This window comes from Nicotiana tomentosiformis, chromosome 8 (assembly GCF_000390325.3).
Source record: "Nicotiana tomentosiformis chromosome 8, ASM39032v3, whole genome shotgun sequence".
NCBI classification, from domain to species: domain Eukaryota; kingdom Viridiplantae; phylum Streptophyta; class Magnoliopsida; order Solanales; family Solanaceae; genus Nicotiana; species Nicotiana tomentosiformis.
In genome coordinates, this window is record NC_090819.1 from 135,238,481 (window position 1) to 135,252,546 (window position 14,066).

General features: G+C 40.2%; 2 protein-coding genes across 2 annotated transcripts; both read right to left on the reverse strand.

The window, feature by feature from the left end:
* Positions 1-8,220: 8,220 nt before the first annotated feature.
* LOC138898201 (secreted RxLR effector protein 161-like) lies at positions 8,221-9,296 on the reverse strand. The gene is made up of 2 exons (XM_070184244.1): positions 8,760-9,296; positions 8,221-8,340 (listed from the first exon to the last, which is right to left on the reverse strand). Exons 1-2 carry the CDS (start codon positions 9,294-9,296, stop codon positions 8,221-8,223), a joined length of 657 nt encoding a protein of 218 aa, XP_070040345.1.
* Positions 9,297-13,465: 4,169 nt separating this feature from the next.
* On the reverse strand, positions 13,466-13,792 carry LOC138898202 (uncharacterized). The gene has a single exon (XM_070184246.1). It carries the CDS (start codon positions 13,790-13,792, stop codon positions 13,466-13,468), a length of 327 nt encoding a protein of 108 aa, XP_070040347.1.
* Between the last annotated feature and the right edge of the window lie 274 nt (positions 13,793-14,066).

Here is a 14,066-nt window from a genome sequence, read left to right on the forward strand (position 1 = left end):
ACAAGAGACTTACCTCAAAAATCCCTCGAAAATGCTCTCAAAAATCGCCAAGACCCGAGCACAAAATGTTTAAAATGAAGCAAAATCGCGAACCCTTGTATTTAAGTGTTCTGTCCAGCACTTCCGCTTCTACGAAAACTTAGCCGCATCTGCGGTGTCGCAGAAGCGACAACTTATCTGCTTCTACGGTTTCCCTCGCTCCTTTGGTCTCCTCATCCACTCCTACGGACTCGCTTCTACGGGCCTCCCATCCGCTTCTACGGGCCTAGCTTCCTTGCGAAATTCCACTTCTGCGGTTCAAAGACCGCTTTTGCGGGCCCAGTTTCCTTGCGAAATTCCGCTTATGCGATTCAAAGACCGCTTCTGCAGGTGCACATCTGCACAAACACGTCTGCTTCTGCGAACAAACCTCCCAAGCACTCGTCTGCTTCTGCGATCACTCTTTCGCATAAGCGACTCCGCTTATGCGTCCTTCGCATTGCATCTGCGACCACTGGCCATTTCACCCAGCCCCTCATCTGTGCCCAAATTCTCGCTTCTATGAGCTCGCACTTGCGGTCAATCTTGCGCATGTGCAATTACACCAGAACTGGTGCCTTCAGCCATTCTCACAAGTCCAAATTTGATCTGTTAACCATCCGGAATTAACTTGAGGCACCCAAGACCTCAACCAAACTTACCAACAAGTCCTAAAACATCATACAAACTTAGTCGAGACTTTAGATCACATCAAACAATGCTAAAATATGAATTGCACATCGATTCAAACCTAATAAACTTTAAAACTTTAAACTTCTACATCCGACGCCGAAACCTATCAAATCAAGTCCGGACATATGCCGAAACTTCAAACTTATGGCTTGGCTTAGGGTTTCTCCCAAAGGAGTGGTTAATAATATGCCAAACCCGGACCCCTTTACGTTGGAAGATCCATTCGTATATAAGGTCCAAACTCCTGATGTCGATTCTGACACCATTACTGCTTCTCTGGTTGCCAGAGGTAGCAATCCCGAATTGAAATCAGCCACGAAGTTAGCCAAAACTTACGACTTAATCCCAGTCCTAGGTTTATATTCTATGTCAAACTCACTCATTTCGACAGCCTACTTGGCCCATCTACCAGAGAGTTCGGGTTTGTGAAGGATATTCCGCAGGGAAAAGGTAGTCACCAAACTATCAGGTGATATTAGAAGTAAGGCCTCAGCTTCCGAGCAGCAACTATGAGAGCTAAAGCCCGCTTTTCCAAATGCGGGTAGCGAGTTTCTGCCCCCGTTAAAATTCTACTAACGTAATAAATGAGAGATTGCGTACCTTCATCCTCATGGACTAAAATGATGTTTACCGCTACCTCTGAGATTGCTAGGTATATCAACAGTATTTCTCCTTCCTCTGGATTTGATAGTAGCGGAGAGCTTGACAAGTATCTCTTCAAATCCCTCAAAGTCTGCTGACATTTCGGGGTCCATTCGAAGTTTTTTTTCTTTTTGAGTAGTGTGAAGAAACGGTGGCATTTCTCTGATGATTGTGAAATGAACCTGCTCAAAGTGTCCAATCTCCATGTGAGCCTTTGAACTTCTTTCACATTTGATATATGGACCGGGATGTCTTCGATGGCTTTGATTTTGTCATGATTTACCTCAATCCCTCTTTGTGATACCAAAAGTCCTAGGAACTTGCCGGAGCTGACCCCAAACGCACATTTCTCGGGGTTATGCTTTATGTTATATTCCCTTAGGATGTCAAAAGTTTCTTGCAAATGCTTAAGGTGATCACATGCGTTAAAAAACTTAACAAGCATATCGTCTATATAAACTTCCATGGTTTTCCCTATCTATTTTTCAAACACCTTGTTTACGAGTTGTTGATAAGTGGCTCCTGTATTCTTTAGCCCAAAAGGCATCACATTATAGCAATATGTGCTGAAATTCATTATGAACGAAGTTTTTTCCTTATCATACGGGTTCATCTTAATTTGGTTGTACCCAGAGTAAGCATCGAGGAAACTCATTAACTCGTGCCTGACTGTTGCATCAATCATTTGATCGATGTTTGGCAGTGGGAACGATCCCTTTGGGCATGCCTTATTTAAATCTTTATAGTCAACGCACATACGAAATTTATTGTTCTTCTTAGGAACTACTAACATTAGCTAGCCAGTCTGGATATTTTACCTCTCAGATCGAACCGATATCAAGTAGGCGAGTTACCTCTTCTTTGACGAATTTATTAGGGGCCTCCGCAATAGGGCGTTTCTTTTGTCTTACCGGAGGGATGCTATAATCCAATCTTAACTTGTGTACGACCACTTCCATCGGGATACCTGTCATATCCGTATGCGACCATGCAAAATAATCGGCATTATATTTAAGAAATTCAATAAATCTAGACCTGAGCTTAGGGTGCAATCCGATCCCCAAGTGGAATTTCCTCTCCAAGAACTTTTCAAACAATGCAACTTGCTCGAGCTCTTCTGCTGTGGACTTCGTTGCGTCCATCTCTTCTCGTACCTAGAAATATCTTGGCACCTGATAAGATTCTGACGCTCCTTCCCCCCTAGTTAACTTCACTTGATTTTGGAGCAGGCGCCGATTCCTGTAATTGCTATGCTGCACGCTCCTTCTCTTTGCTACTGGAAACGAAAATCGCATTCCTCTCCCTTGCTGCCGGTTGGTCGCCTTTTATCTATTTTATCCCTTCGGGAGTTAGGAATTTTAGCAACTGATGATATGTTGGTACGACTCTCATCTCATGAAACCACGGTCTTCCTAGAATAATATTATAACACATATCACCATCCACAACCTCAAAAAGGGTTGTCTTAATCACCCGCTCATCATTTGTGGGAAGCAGGATATCTCTTCGGGTTGTTACGCTTGCGAGATTGAACCCAGTGAGGAGTTTTGTTACACTTCCAGTAAATTTGGCTTGCTCAAATACCCTCCATTGTATGGAATTGGCCGAACTTCCTGAATCCACTAGAACACGTTTGATTTAAAATCTAATACATTCAAAAACAATTACCAATGCGTCATTGTACGATAGCAACAATCCGTTTGCAGTTTCTTCCGTTAAAGTGATGTCGTACTCAGCGATTACCCCGAGCCCCTTGCCATGGGTTAATGTTACCTTCGTCTTTTTTGATGCCGAGAAGGTAACTCCGTTAATCTCGTTCCCCCTGAAAATCATGTTGATCATCAGGCGTGAGGGGTCTTCTCTTGTTTTTGAGGGCTCCGCGTTATCACATTTGCGACAGTAATTGTTCTTGGCCCGGTTACTTAATAATTCTCTGAGATGGCCATTTTTCAGTAATTTCTCCACCTCTTCACATAGATGATGGCAGTCCCAAGTCTGGTGGCCATTCATTCCGTGGTATTCGCACATAAATTAGGATCCTTCTAGCCGAGATCAAACCTCATCAGACTAGGGAACCGTGCTTCTTTAATATTCCTTATAGCTGATACCAACTCTACTACACTGATGTTGAAGTTGTATTCTGATAGCCTAGGATAGGAAGGATTCGAGAGCCTGACGGTTCCTTGTCCTGCAATGATCTGTTGTTCCATCCGCGATCAGTTCTTTTGTCGGTAACGAACTTGTCTGCTGACCAAAAACCTCTGCCGGGTCCTTCGGCCCGTTCGTAAGGCAAAATATGGCCCCTCGAAGACAGTCTATCTATGTCAATATCATCTTTTTATTTTTGTTTATTCTTCTCTCCACCTTTTGCCGACGCCGAGAAGCCTATTTGAATATCTCCAATCCTTATATTGGACTCGTACTGGTTGTGAATATTTGCCCAAGTCGTCGCTTGGAACTCAAGAAAGCTTTCCTTTAATTTTCGGGAAGCATTAGAACTTCTCGGATACAGTCTCTTGGTGAATGCTTCAGCCGCCCATTCATCCGGAACAGCAGGGAGCAACATTCTCTCTTTTTGGAACCGGGTGACAAATTCCTGCAGCAACTCGGATTCTCCTTGTGCAATTTTGAATATGTCGGACTTCCGGGTCAGCACCTTTCTAGCCCCGGCATGAGCCTTAATAAAAGAATTTACAAGCATCTCACAGGAATCTATGGAATGCTCGGGCAACAGCGAATACCACGTGAAGGATCCCCTCGTGAGAGTCTCTCTGAATTTCTTCAGCAAAACATATTCAATCTCGTGGGGAGCTAAATCGCTCCCCTTCCCCGCCATTGTATATGTGACAATATGCTCTTGAGTGTCCGAAGTCCCATCATATTTTGGCACGTCGGGCATTTTAAACCGCTTCGGGATCAATTCTGGTGCAGCTCTTGGTTTTTATGGCAACTGAGTGTACTTCTTTGAGTCCGACCCTTTCAGCACCGGTGGTGCGCCCGGAATTTGGTCCATGTGGGCATTCACTTCCCTCATAAACCGTAAGAGTTTGCTTTTAAAGGGATCGCTCTCGTTGTTATGTCTGGACCCACTCCCCCGGCCTCATCGAAACTTACTTCTCCCCTTGGGGTGTTGTTGTCGACCCTCTTCATTGTTTGATTGGCGAGAGTACCGGGAGGAACTGGACCTCGTCCATTCGCGTTATTGGAAGCGCCCGACAACACCTGCTTTAGTTCTATCATAACCTTATCATGTCGTGTGAGGTGGCCTAGAATGGCCTCTTGTTGCTCCTGCAGAATCCTTACCGCTTCAACAACATTCTCCTCTTCAGCATCATCAAGGGTCGCCTCCCGAACATGATGCGGGTACCGTTTGCCATGGATCGGCGTGGCATCACTCCTTTCGTTGCGGGTATCGCTGATTGAATTCTTGTGCTGAGGCTGGTCTGCATGGACCTCAAGATTGTGTGTGTTGGTAACACCATTATCTGTCATTTTCTGTGATTTTTTGCTAAGGACAAATAATCAAAATATGTTAGTAAAATAAGCAAGGATCAACTTAATTACACACATGTCTAGGCCCCATGTGCCAGCCAAACTGTTTACCCGTAAAACGGTACAGTTTAATTTTTACGTGATTTCTAGACAAATGAATTAATTTGATCCTGAAATAATAAAAGAGTTGAAGAAATATGCAATACTTAGCCTTAAGTTGAAGATGAAATAGCAGAAACAGTGGTTACGGGAGCAAGGCTTCCGGGCACAACAATAACGAAATCGAAAAGTAAGAAGGTAAAATTGTATAACGCTTTGAGTAGATTATAGCATAAGTTTCCAAGAAAATTCCTCTCCTTACAATGATAACATAGCTCACTATTTATAGTTGTACCTAGGGAATAAGGTCCTATGATCATGCCCTTCTTTAATGTCAATTATGAGGGCCATTGAAAAATATATAACGGTGAGCATGAATGGCCAATTCTTTGTAACGGGTTGTGTATTAAATGCTGTAGAATATTCTCCATTAAATGCTACCAGATGACAGACATATACTGTATTTTTATGAGCATCATTCCTTCCGGTAACAAATGGAATGGTTGTCTTCGGTCCTGACTATCATCTGCCTTCGATTCCACGTGCCATCCTTTTATGTAATTACTAAACATACCATATTTTACCCTATACAAGAATATGTACACACAACTAAACACAGAGTAAATGCGATGTGTTGACTGTTGAGTCCTTATCAAGAACTAATCAGTAAAGCCACCGTTTTGAAATGACATTCCTTTAATTTACAAAACTAATAGTAGTTACCTTTGGTAAACATGTTCACTTGAGATTATCATGGTTTAAATCTCGCGGTTTGTTGCAAGATTGCATCACCAAAAATCTAAGAATTCCAGTATTTCCATTTCTATGTGGAATTAAACAAAAAAAACAACAAAGAAACCAATTGAATCTTGAAACAGAGAGGGACTTGAAGATTGACCAACTACATATAGTCAATGGAGTAGTTTTGCATTCAAAATGATTTTCTCTAGGGGAAACTATGTCAATGGAAGGAATCAAGAAGGAAGTGGCGACATAAATCAGTTCTACTTTCTTTATTCTATTTACTTTTAATTAATTTTCTTCCCTATGTTGTTTATGAAATTCAGTTTTTACAAATTTGAAAGTGAATGTTAATCATGTGATGATCTTAAATTAGTTTATTTGCATGCCGGAATAACATGTGTTTAAAAAGTTATTTTAAAAAAAAAAAATTCTATCAAATAAAATTGGTTTGTTGGTATACAATTTGATAGTATGCATGAAAAAGTTTTAATGAAGAATAATAGTTCAATTTACGATTTAATATAGAAATGTCTAACTCAAAACTAACCCAATACAATCCTACAATGATCATTGATAATATAATAAGTCAAGATGATACCACAGTAATTGTGGATAAAAGTGAAATAACTTTGAACAATTTGTTTATAAATAAACGGATGAAAGGAACATATATGCACAAGGAATATCTTTTACAAGAAAGTATTATGTGAGGTACACTTAAAAACATATTGTATCTCATAAATGAGATGTGCACATAACGTGCACATTTAAAAAAAAAGCAGTTGCACGAAAATTGCACGAATGATCATTACATTTTTTTAACTACTTACTTGATTCTTGAGTTTTTGACTTTGTAAATTTATAAACACAAGCCATCGTGATTAATTTTTAAAAAAACTATTAGAGGTAACAAGTTCAAATCTCTTAAACTACAAGATGACTATAATCATGATGACAATATGGATATGTCATGTTTATAGCCATCCATTTAAATATACACTTATGGTGGAATTATTATATGATTACAAGGAAGAAACCGTACATATTTAATCTTTTCAAGCTCACCTAAACAGATGTGACACATACCAGTTGTGAAGTTTATGCCCTCTTGAACTGAATATTGTACACAAGAGAACAAACTAATGACTCGTCTAATAGGTTTTAGAGCGGCATGGCGACTAATCCAATACCAAGCCGCCTTAAAAGGTAAAAAGATAATGTTAGAATATAAGGGTTCACCAAACTTTATAGAGAATCAGTTCCATTAGAACACACGCATATAGCAGTAAGTAGATGACAAGAGAAATTTTACGTGAAAAATTCTCAGCTCAACGAGATTAAAAACCACGACCTACCCTTGTAGGATTTCAACTTCACTACTGAGCAGATTTTATATTACAACCTATGCAACTTAGGAATTAACATCTTAATCTCTCACTAACTTGTAATACTCTATTACAAGCTACTTTGTAATAACTCTATTACAAAGACTTTACAACTCGACTAACTCTAGCCAAGACTCAAACACAAAAGTTTAAGGTTTACAAAGGGTTTCCTACAAAATACTTCTGAACAAGCTAAGTAGGAAATACAATTTAAGAACTATTACTAAGTTACAACTCAACTAAGGACATGCAATGACTTGTTGCGGGAAACTGATCCGTAGTAGTGTTATTCTTTGTTCTTGATGCACTTGAGAGTTGATTGCTTGATCATCAGTGACTGTATAAGAGCATCAATGATTTCTCTAAATGAACAAGTGATTTGTTTTACCTTCCTTGATGTTAATAATGCATTTGTGACATCATTAGGATGAAGTAAGCAAGGTAGGTAAAAAACACTCCCCATAAAGTTGACTGATGCACTGTTTCTGCACTGTATCGTATGCAGGCAGCAACTTTACAACTAGGGCAGTTGACTTGTATTGTTTCCTCGAGAAATGATAGTTATCTATTCCCTCTTTTGTTCCTCTGAGTCTGAAGAGTTGAAGCATATTCCAAGCTGGAACATTTCGATCTTAAGGTCTTGAGGATATGTTACCGGTTCCTTATCTAGTTCTTGGCAGTAAGTTTGTTAGATCATCAAAATATAAAGCAAGATAGTTATAACCTATCAGATAATAATAGCGATAAAGATAATATTAAAAATTACGAGGTCTGCCTCCCCAGGAAATAAGCTTGAATTTGCTCCAATAACATTAAACCATTTTTCTCTTTTTATGTTGACACGACCAATTAAGAAAATACTGCTAATATTTTCAGCCATGGTGAAAAGAAGAAAAGGGATTTGGCAGTTTGAAGAGAGGCAGAATAATGAGGTTTTAAAGTTTTATGGGAGGAGTTGTAACAACGATAGATAAAGTTATGATAGATGAGAGACCGGTTAAGAAAGGGCGGCCGTTTTGGGAGTCGGGTCGATAATTATCGGGTGGGACGTTTGGGTTCACAAGACGCAGTGAAAAAAACTGATGCACTGATGATGTTGCACTTGTTTTATCCGTTCAAAATTGTGCATGAGAGAACAAAAAAACTACTAACTTGTGTCAGAGGAACCATGTTCCCTGACAAATCTTGCATCTGTAAGCTTTGCCCTTTTTACCAGCATGAACTGCATCAACTGCCTATTTGCTCTGTAATCATCATGTGTGTCTACCTGTAACGGTATAGAGATGAGTTAGACTTTTTCAGAAAATACTTTTTAGCTAATTTTACCTGAATGTGTCTTTCATAGCCAATCATCGAGGGACCAGGTTCTCAGTTGGGCTTTATCAATCCCAGAGCCAGACGATTTCTTTCAAAATATCCTCTACTCAAGGTCTTGGTAAATATGTCTGCAATCTGATCTTCTGTGTGTCTAAAATTTATGCAAATGAGTCCCTTTTCAACATTGTCTCTGAGGAAGTGATGGCGCACGTCAATGGGCTTGGTTCTCTTATGTTGTACTGGATATTTGGCCATATTGAGTGCACTTGTATTGTCACATAGGAGAGGTACATAATCTGAGAACACTCCAAAGTCTTCCAGCTGTTGCTTGATCCACAACAACTAAGCACAACAGGAAGCAGATGCTACATATTCTGCTTCTGCAGTTGAGAGTGCCACTGAGTTTTGCTTCCTTGTACCCCATGAGATTAGGCAGGAACCCAGGAAATGTGCAATTCCAGATGTGCTTTTCCTGTCCACCAGATATCCTGCATAATCAGCGTCAGCATACCCAATAAGATCGAAGCTATAACCTGATGGATAGTAGAGAACCAGGTCCTGTGTTCCTTTGAGATATCTCAATATTCTCTTGGCAGCTTTCAGATGAGATTCCTTTGGATTGGATTGAAACCTTGCATAGAGGCCTACGCTGAATACAATGTCTGGTCTACTTGTAGTAAGATACAAGTGTGACCCTATAATCCCTCTATACATGGTCTGATTTACAAGTGAACCAGGTTCATCCATGTCTAGTCGGGTAGCTATGGCAATAGGGGTGTCGATGACTTTTGATGCTTCCATGTGAAACCTTTTCAGCAACTCCTTGATGTACTTCTGCTGACTTATCAATGTTCCCTTATGAGATTGCTTTACTTGAAGTCCTAGAAAGAAATTTAATTTGCCCATCATACTCATCTTGAACTCACTCCCTATGAGTTTTGCAAATTCTTCACAGAGCGAGTCAGCTGTGGCTCCAAAGATGATATTTTCAACATATACCTAAACAATGAGCAGGTTCCTCTCTCTTTTCTTCAAAAAAAGAGTGTTGTCAATTTTTCCTCTTGTAAATCCATTTTCTAAAAGGAATTTTGACAACCTTTTATACCAAGCTTGGGGAGCCTGCTTTAGCCCGTACAATGCTTTGTCTGGTTTGAACACATGCTTAGGATGCTCGTGACTCTCAAAACGAGGAGGCTGCTTGACATAGACTTCTTCTTTCAGATAGACATTTAAAAATGCATGTTTGACATCCATTTGGAACAGTGTGAACTCCATTTGAGATGCAAAGGAAATAAGAATTCTAATGGCTTCCATTCGAGAAACTGGAGCAAACGTTTCATCATAATCGATCCCTTCTTCCTGATTGTAGCCTTGAACTACAAGACTTGCCTTATTTCTTATTGTATTTACAAACTCATCAAGTTTGTTCCTGAATATCCACATGGTTCCTATGATTGTTCGATCTGCAGGTTGAGGGACCAGGTGCCATACCTTATTTCTTTCAAATTGATGCAGCTCCTCTTGCATGGTTGTGATCCAGTCTGCATCTTTCAGTGCTTCTTTGATGTTTTTGGACTCTATTTGAGAAAGAAAGGCTGAAAAGGAAAGTGAATTTCTGGCTCTAGATCTGGTTTGAACACCTGAGTCAAGAAGGGTGATTATGTTGTCAAGAGGATATGAGCTTTTGTGCTTCCGGTTTGGTACCTGAATCTCATTTGTAGAGGACTCAGGTATATCTGACTGAGGTTATTGGCTACTTCTTACTTAAGCAAGTGGAGTACCCTGGACTGCATCAGCAACTCTATTTCAGCTTCAGTTGGTATGATCGTGGGGCCAGGTTCCTCTCGAAAGGATGGAGATGTATTTGTATCATCTTTTCTGGATTCCTTGACATGATTCATCATGTTTGCCTTTCCGTTTTCCATGTCGATAACTTCACCTGGAACAAATAAAGGTTCTCTATCTTGGTCAACACGTTTGTCCTTCTCACATGAGAGGTGAGATTCATCACAGATCACATGTTTACTCTCTTCAACACACTGAGTCCTTTTGTTGTATACTTTGTAAGCTTTGTTGTTGGATGAGTATCCCAGAAAGATTCCTTCATCACTTTTGGCATCGAATTTTCAAGAGCTTCCTTTCTATTGTTGAGGAAAAAACATTTACACCCAAAGGTCCTTAGATGTGTCAGCTTGGGCTTCCTTCCACTCAGTAGTTCATATGGAGTCTTGTTCAGAAGGGACCTGATCATGCACATGTTCACCAAGTAGCAAGCAGTATTGACGGCTTCTGCCCAGAAATTCTTTGCGATCCTAGTGTCAATAAACATTGTCCTTGCCATGTCTTCAAGAGTTCTATTTTTCCTCTCCACAACACTATTTTGTTGAGGTGTTCTTGGAGCCGAAACATTATGAGTGATACCATTTTCAGTATAGAACTCATCAAATTTGGCATTGTCGAACTCTGTCCCATGATCAGACCTGATGCAAACTACATTATTACCCATCTTCACTTGAATCTTTTTGACGAAAGCAACAAACACTTCAAAGGTTTCGTCCTTGGTTCTAAGAAATAGGGTCCAGGTGAATCTGGAGTAATCGTCGACTATAACGAAGATATATTTCTTTCCTCCCCTGCTTGCCACCCTCACGGGTCCACATAGATCCATGTGAAGAAGATCAAGTGACTTTGAGGTACTGACTTCCCTTTTGGGCTTGAATGAAGATCTGACTTGCTTACCTTTTACACATGCATCACACACTTTGTGATTCTTGAAACTTGATTTGGGTAGACCACGAACCAGGTCCTTCCTGACCAATTTTTTCAGCAACGTGAAACTTGCATGACCCAGCCTCCTATGCCATAATTCATCATCATTGTTAATAGCACTTAGACAGTTGAGATCACCATTCTGCAGAGACTCAAAATCAGCAACATAGATATTTTTGTATCTTTTTGCTACTAGCACCACCTCACCAGTCACTATGTTTGTGACTGTACATACTTGTGACACAAATTCCACCTTGTTTCCTTTATCACAGCTCTGGGAAACACTTAGCAAGCTGTACCTCAACCCGTTCACGTAGTACACATTTTCGATTGAGTGGGAGAGAGACTTCCCAATCCTTCCAACTCCCAGAATGTATCCTTTCTTGCCATTATCAAAGAATACACTCCCTCCTTGCAGGGCTTTAAGTGGAAGGAAATCAGTTGTACTTCCAGTCATGTGCATTGAGCAGCCACTATCCATGTACCATTGTAGGCTGCTTCCTTTCATTGTTCCCTGCACAAGAGAATTAGGAGTTAGACTTAGGAACCCAAACGCGTTTGGGTCCCTTGTAATGAGGAAAGGGGTGAATGAGGGATCTTCTGGTCCAAGCAGGCATTATGCATTTTTTATATGAGGGACCAGGTTCTCTACCAGTAATTACTTTTTCAACAAAAACTATATTTTTCTGTTTTGACTGAAATCTGGTCTTACAGTTTTCTTTAAAGTGCCCAGTGTTGTCACAGTGGGAGCAAAGCCAATTATCAGGTACAGTAACATACTTGCTATGAGGGTTATAGGGAATCGTTTCCCTTTGGAACCCAATCCACTGCCTGTTTCCCCCATTGTTGGTATACATGCCAGTGATAGCATCAGAGGACCAGGTCCACTTGAGTGATTTTTCAAGATCACTCTTCACTTTTCCTAGTTCTTCATGAAGTTGTTTGTTTTTCTCAAGCTCAGCACACAGACTAGACTTCACTGAATTTAACTCACTTTCAAGCTTAATGTGTGCCTCACTTGCAACTTTCTTTCCCTTTTGAGAATTTTCAGGCCTACTCTCTATTTTAGGTTCTCTAATTATTTCCTTCAAGTCCACTACCACCACTAATAGGTCATCTTTCTCATGCTCAATGTTAGCAACTCTTTCAGCTAAGACTTCTTTTTCCTTTCTTACACACCCACATGTCTCTTTAAGGTCTACCACAGCGACCATTAGATCATCTCTTTCATGTTCTATATTTGTAATTTTTTCATCTAAGACATCCTTCTCTTTCTTCAGGTTCTCAATTGTTTCCTTTAAGTCAACAGCCACGATTACTAAGTGACCTCTGGGTTGTTCTACTTTTCCTAACTCCACAGTTAAAGCATCTTTATCATTTATAAGACTGTGATAAGCATCAATTAACACATTTGCTAAAGACATGAGCTTTTTAGGAGAATAAGATTTCAGATTTCTCTGAACATCTAGAAAATTTACCTCATCATCGTCGTCATCTTCATCATCATCAGACTGAGCCATCAAGGCAAACATTGAGTCATACTCAGTTGCTTCGCTTTCTACTACCATCATTGAACTATCACCATGATCATTTTCTTCTTCAGACTCGCTGAAAGAGTCTCCCCATGCAGCAAAAGCTTGCTTTACAACATTGTCAGCGGCATTCTTTCTCTTGAAGCGTTTATCAGGAACCAGGTTCCTCTTGACTGCTTTGTCAAAGTTGTTTTTGTACTGATCTTACTTTAAGAGAGGGAACTCCTTGATGGAGTGTCCTGGCTTGCAACATTTATGACAGAGGTCATAATTCTTTGGCTTGCTAGAACTTCCCCTTTTTGGAATTCCTCCATTCCTGCGAACCATCTTCTGGAATCTTCTTTTCAAGTAAGACATATCACCATCCTCACCACTTGAATGATTGATGTCTATCTTGAGGACCAGGTCCTTCTCCCTTTTGGGTTCTCTTCATTCATTGTTCTTCTTATTCTTCTTAATTTCATATGTTTTCAGATTGGAAACAAGTTCATCTATGGTCAGTGTCTGCAAGTCCTTCGCCTCTGTAATGGCGTTCACTTTGCTTTCTCAAGAACTAGGAAGAATACTAAGGATTTTCCTGACAAGCTTGATTCTTGGAATAGTTTCACCAAGAGAGTGAAGCTCATTAATGATGGAGGTGAAGCGAGTGTGCATATCTTGGATGAATTCAGCATCTTTCATCTTGAAGAGCTCGTATTCAGTTGTGAGCATGTCGATCTTGGATTGCTTAACCTGTGTTGTTCCTTTTTGAGTTGTCTGAAGAGCCTCCCAGATTTATTTTGCAGATTGGCATGCCGATATCCTGTTATATTCATCAGGACCAATGCCACAAACAAGAATTTTCTTTGCATGAAAGTTCTTTTCTATGGCCTTTTGATTAGCGTCATTAAATTCCTTCCTCGTCTTGGGAATGGCTACAACTAGGTCGCCAAGATTCTTGGTGAGAACAAAGATTCTGTCACATATGATATCCCATAGCTTAGAATCTTCAGCCATGATGAAGTCGCGCATCCTAGTTTTCCACCATCCGTAATACTGTCCATTGAACCTAGGCGGTCTGTAAGTAGACTGGCCTTCTTCGAAGTTTGGAGGAGCAGCCATGAGAATCCTTTCTAGGTTTTAACCTGATAGAAAGAACCTGCTCTGATACCAATTGTTAGAATATAAGGGTCCACCAAACTCTATAGAGAATCAGGTTCTCTATCAGTTCCACTAGAACACATGCACACAGTAGTAAGTAGATGACAAGAGAAATTTTACGTGAAAAATTCCCAACTCAACGGGATTAATAACCACGACCTACCCTTGTAGGATTTCAACTTCACTACTGAGCAACTTTTATATTACGACCTATGCAACCTAGGAATTAACCTCT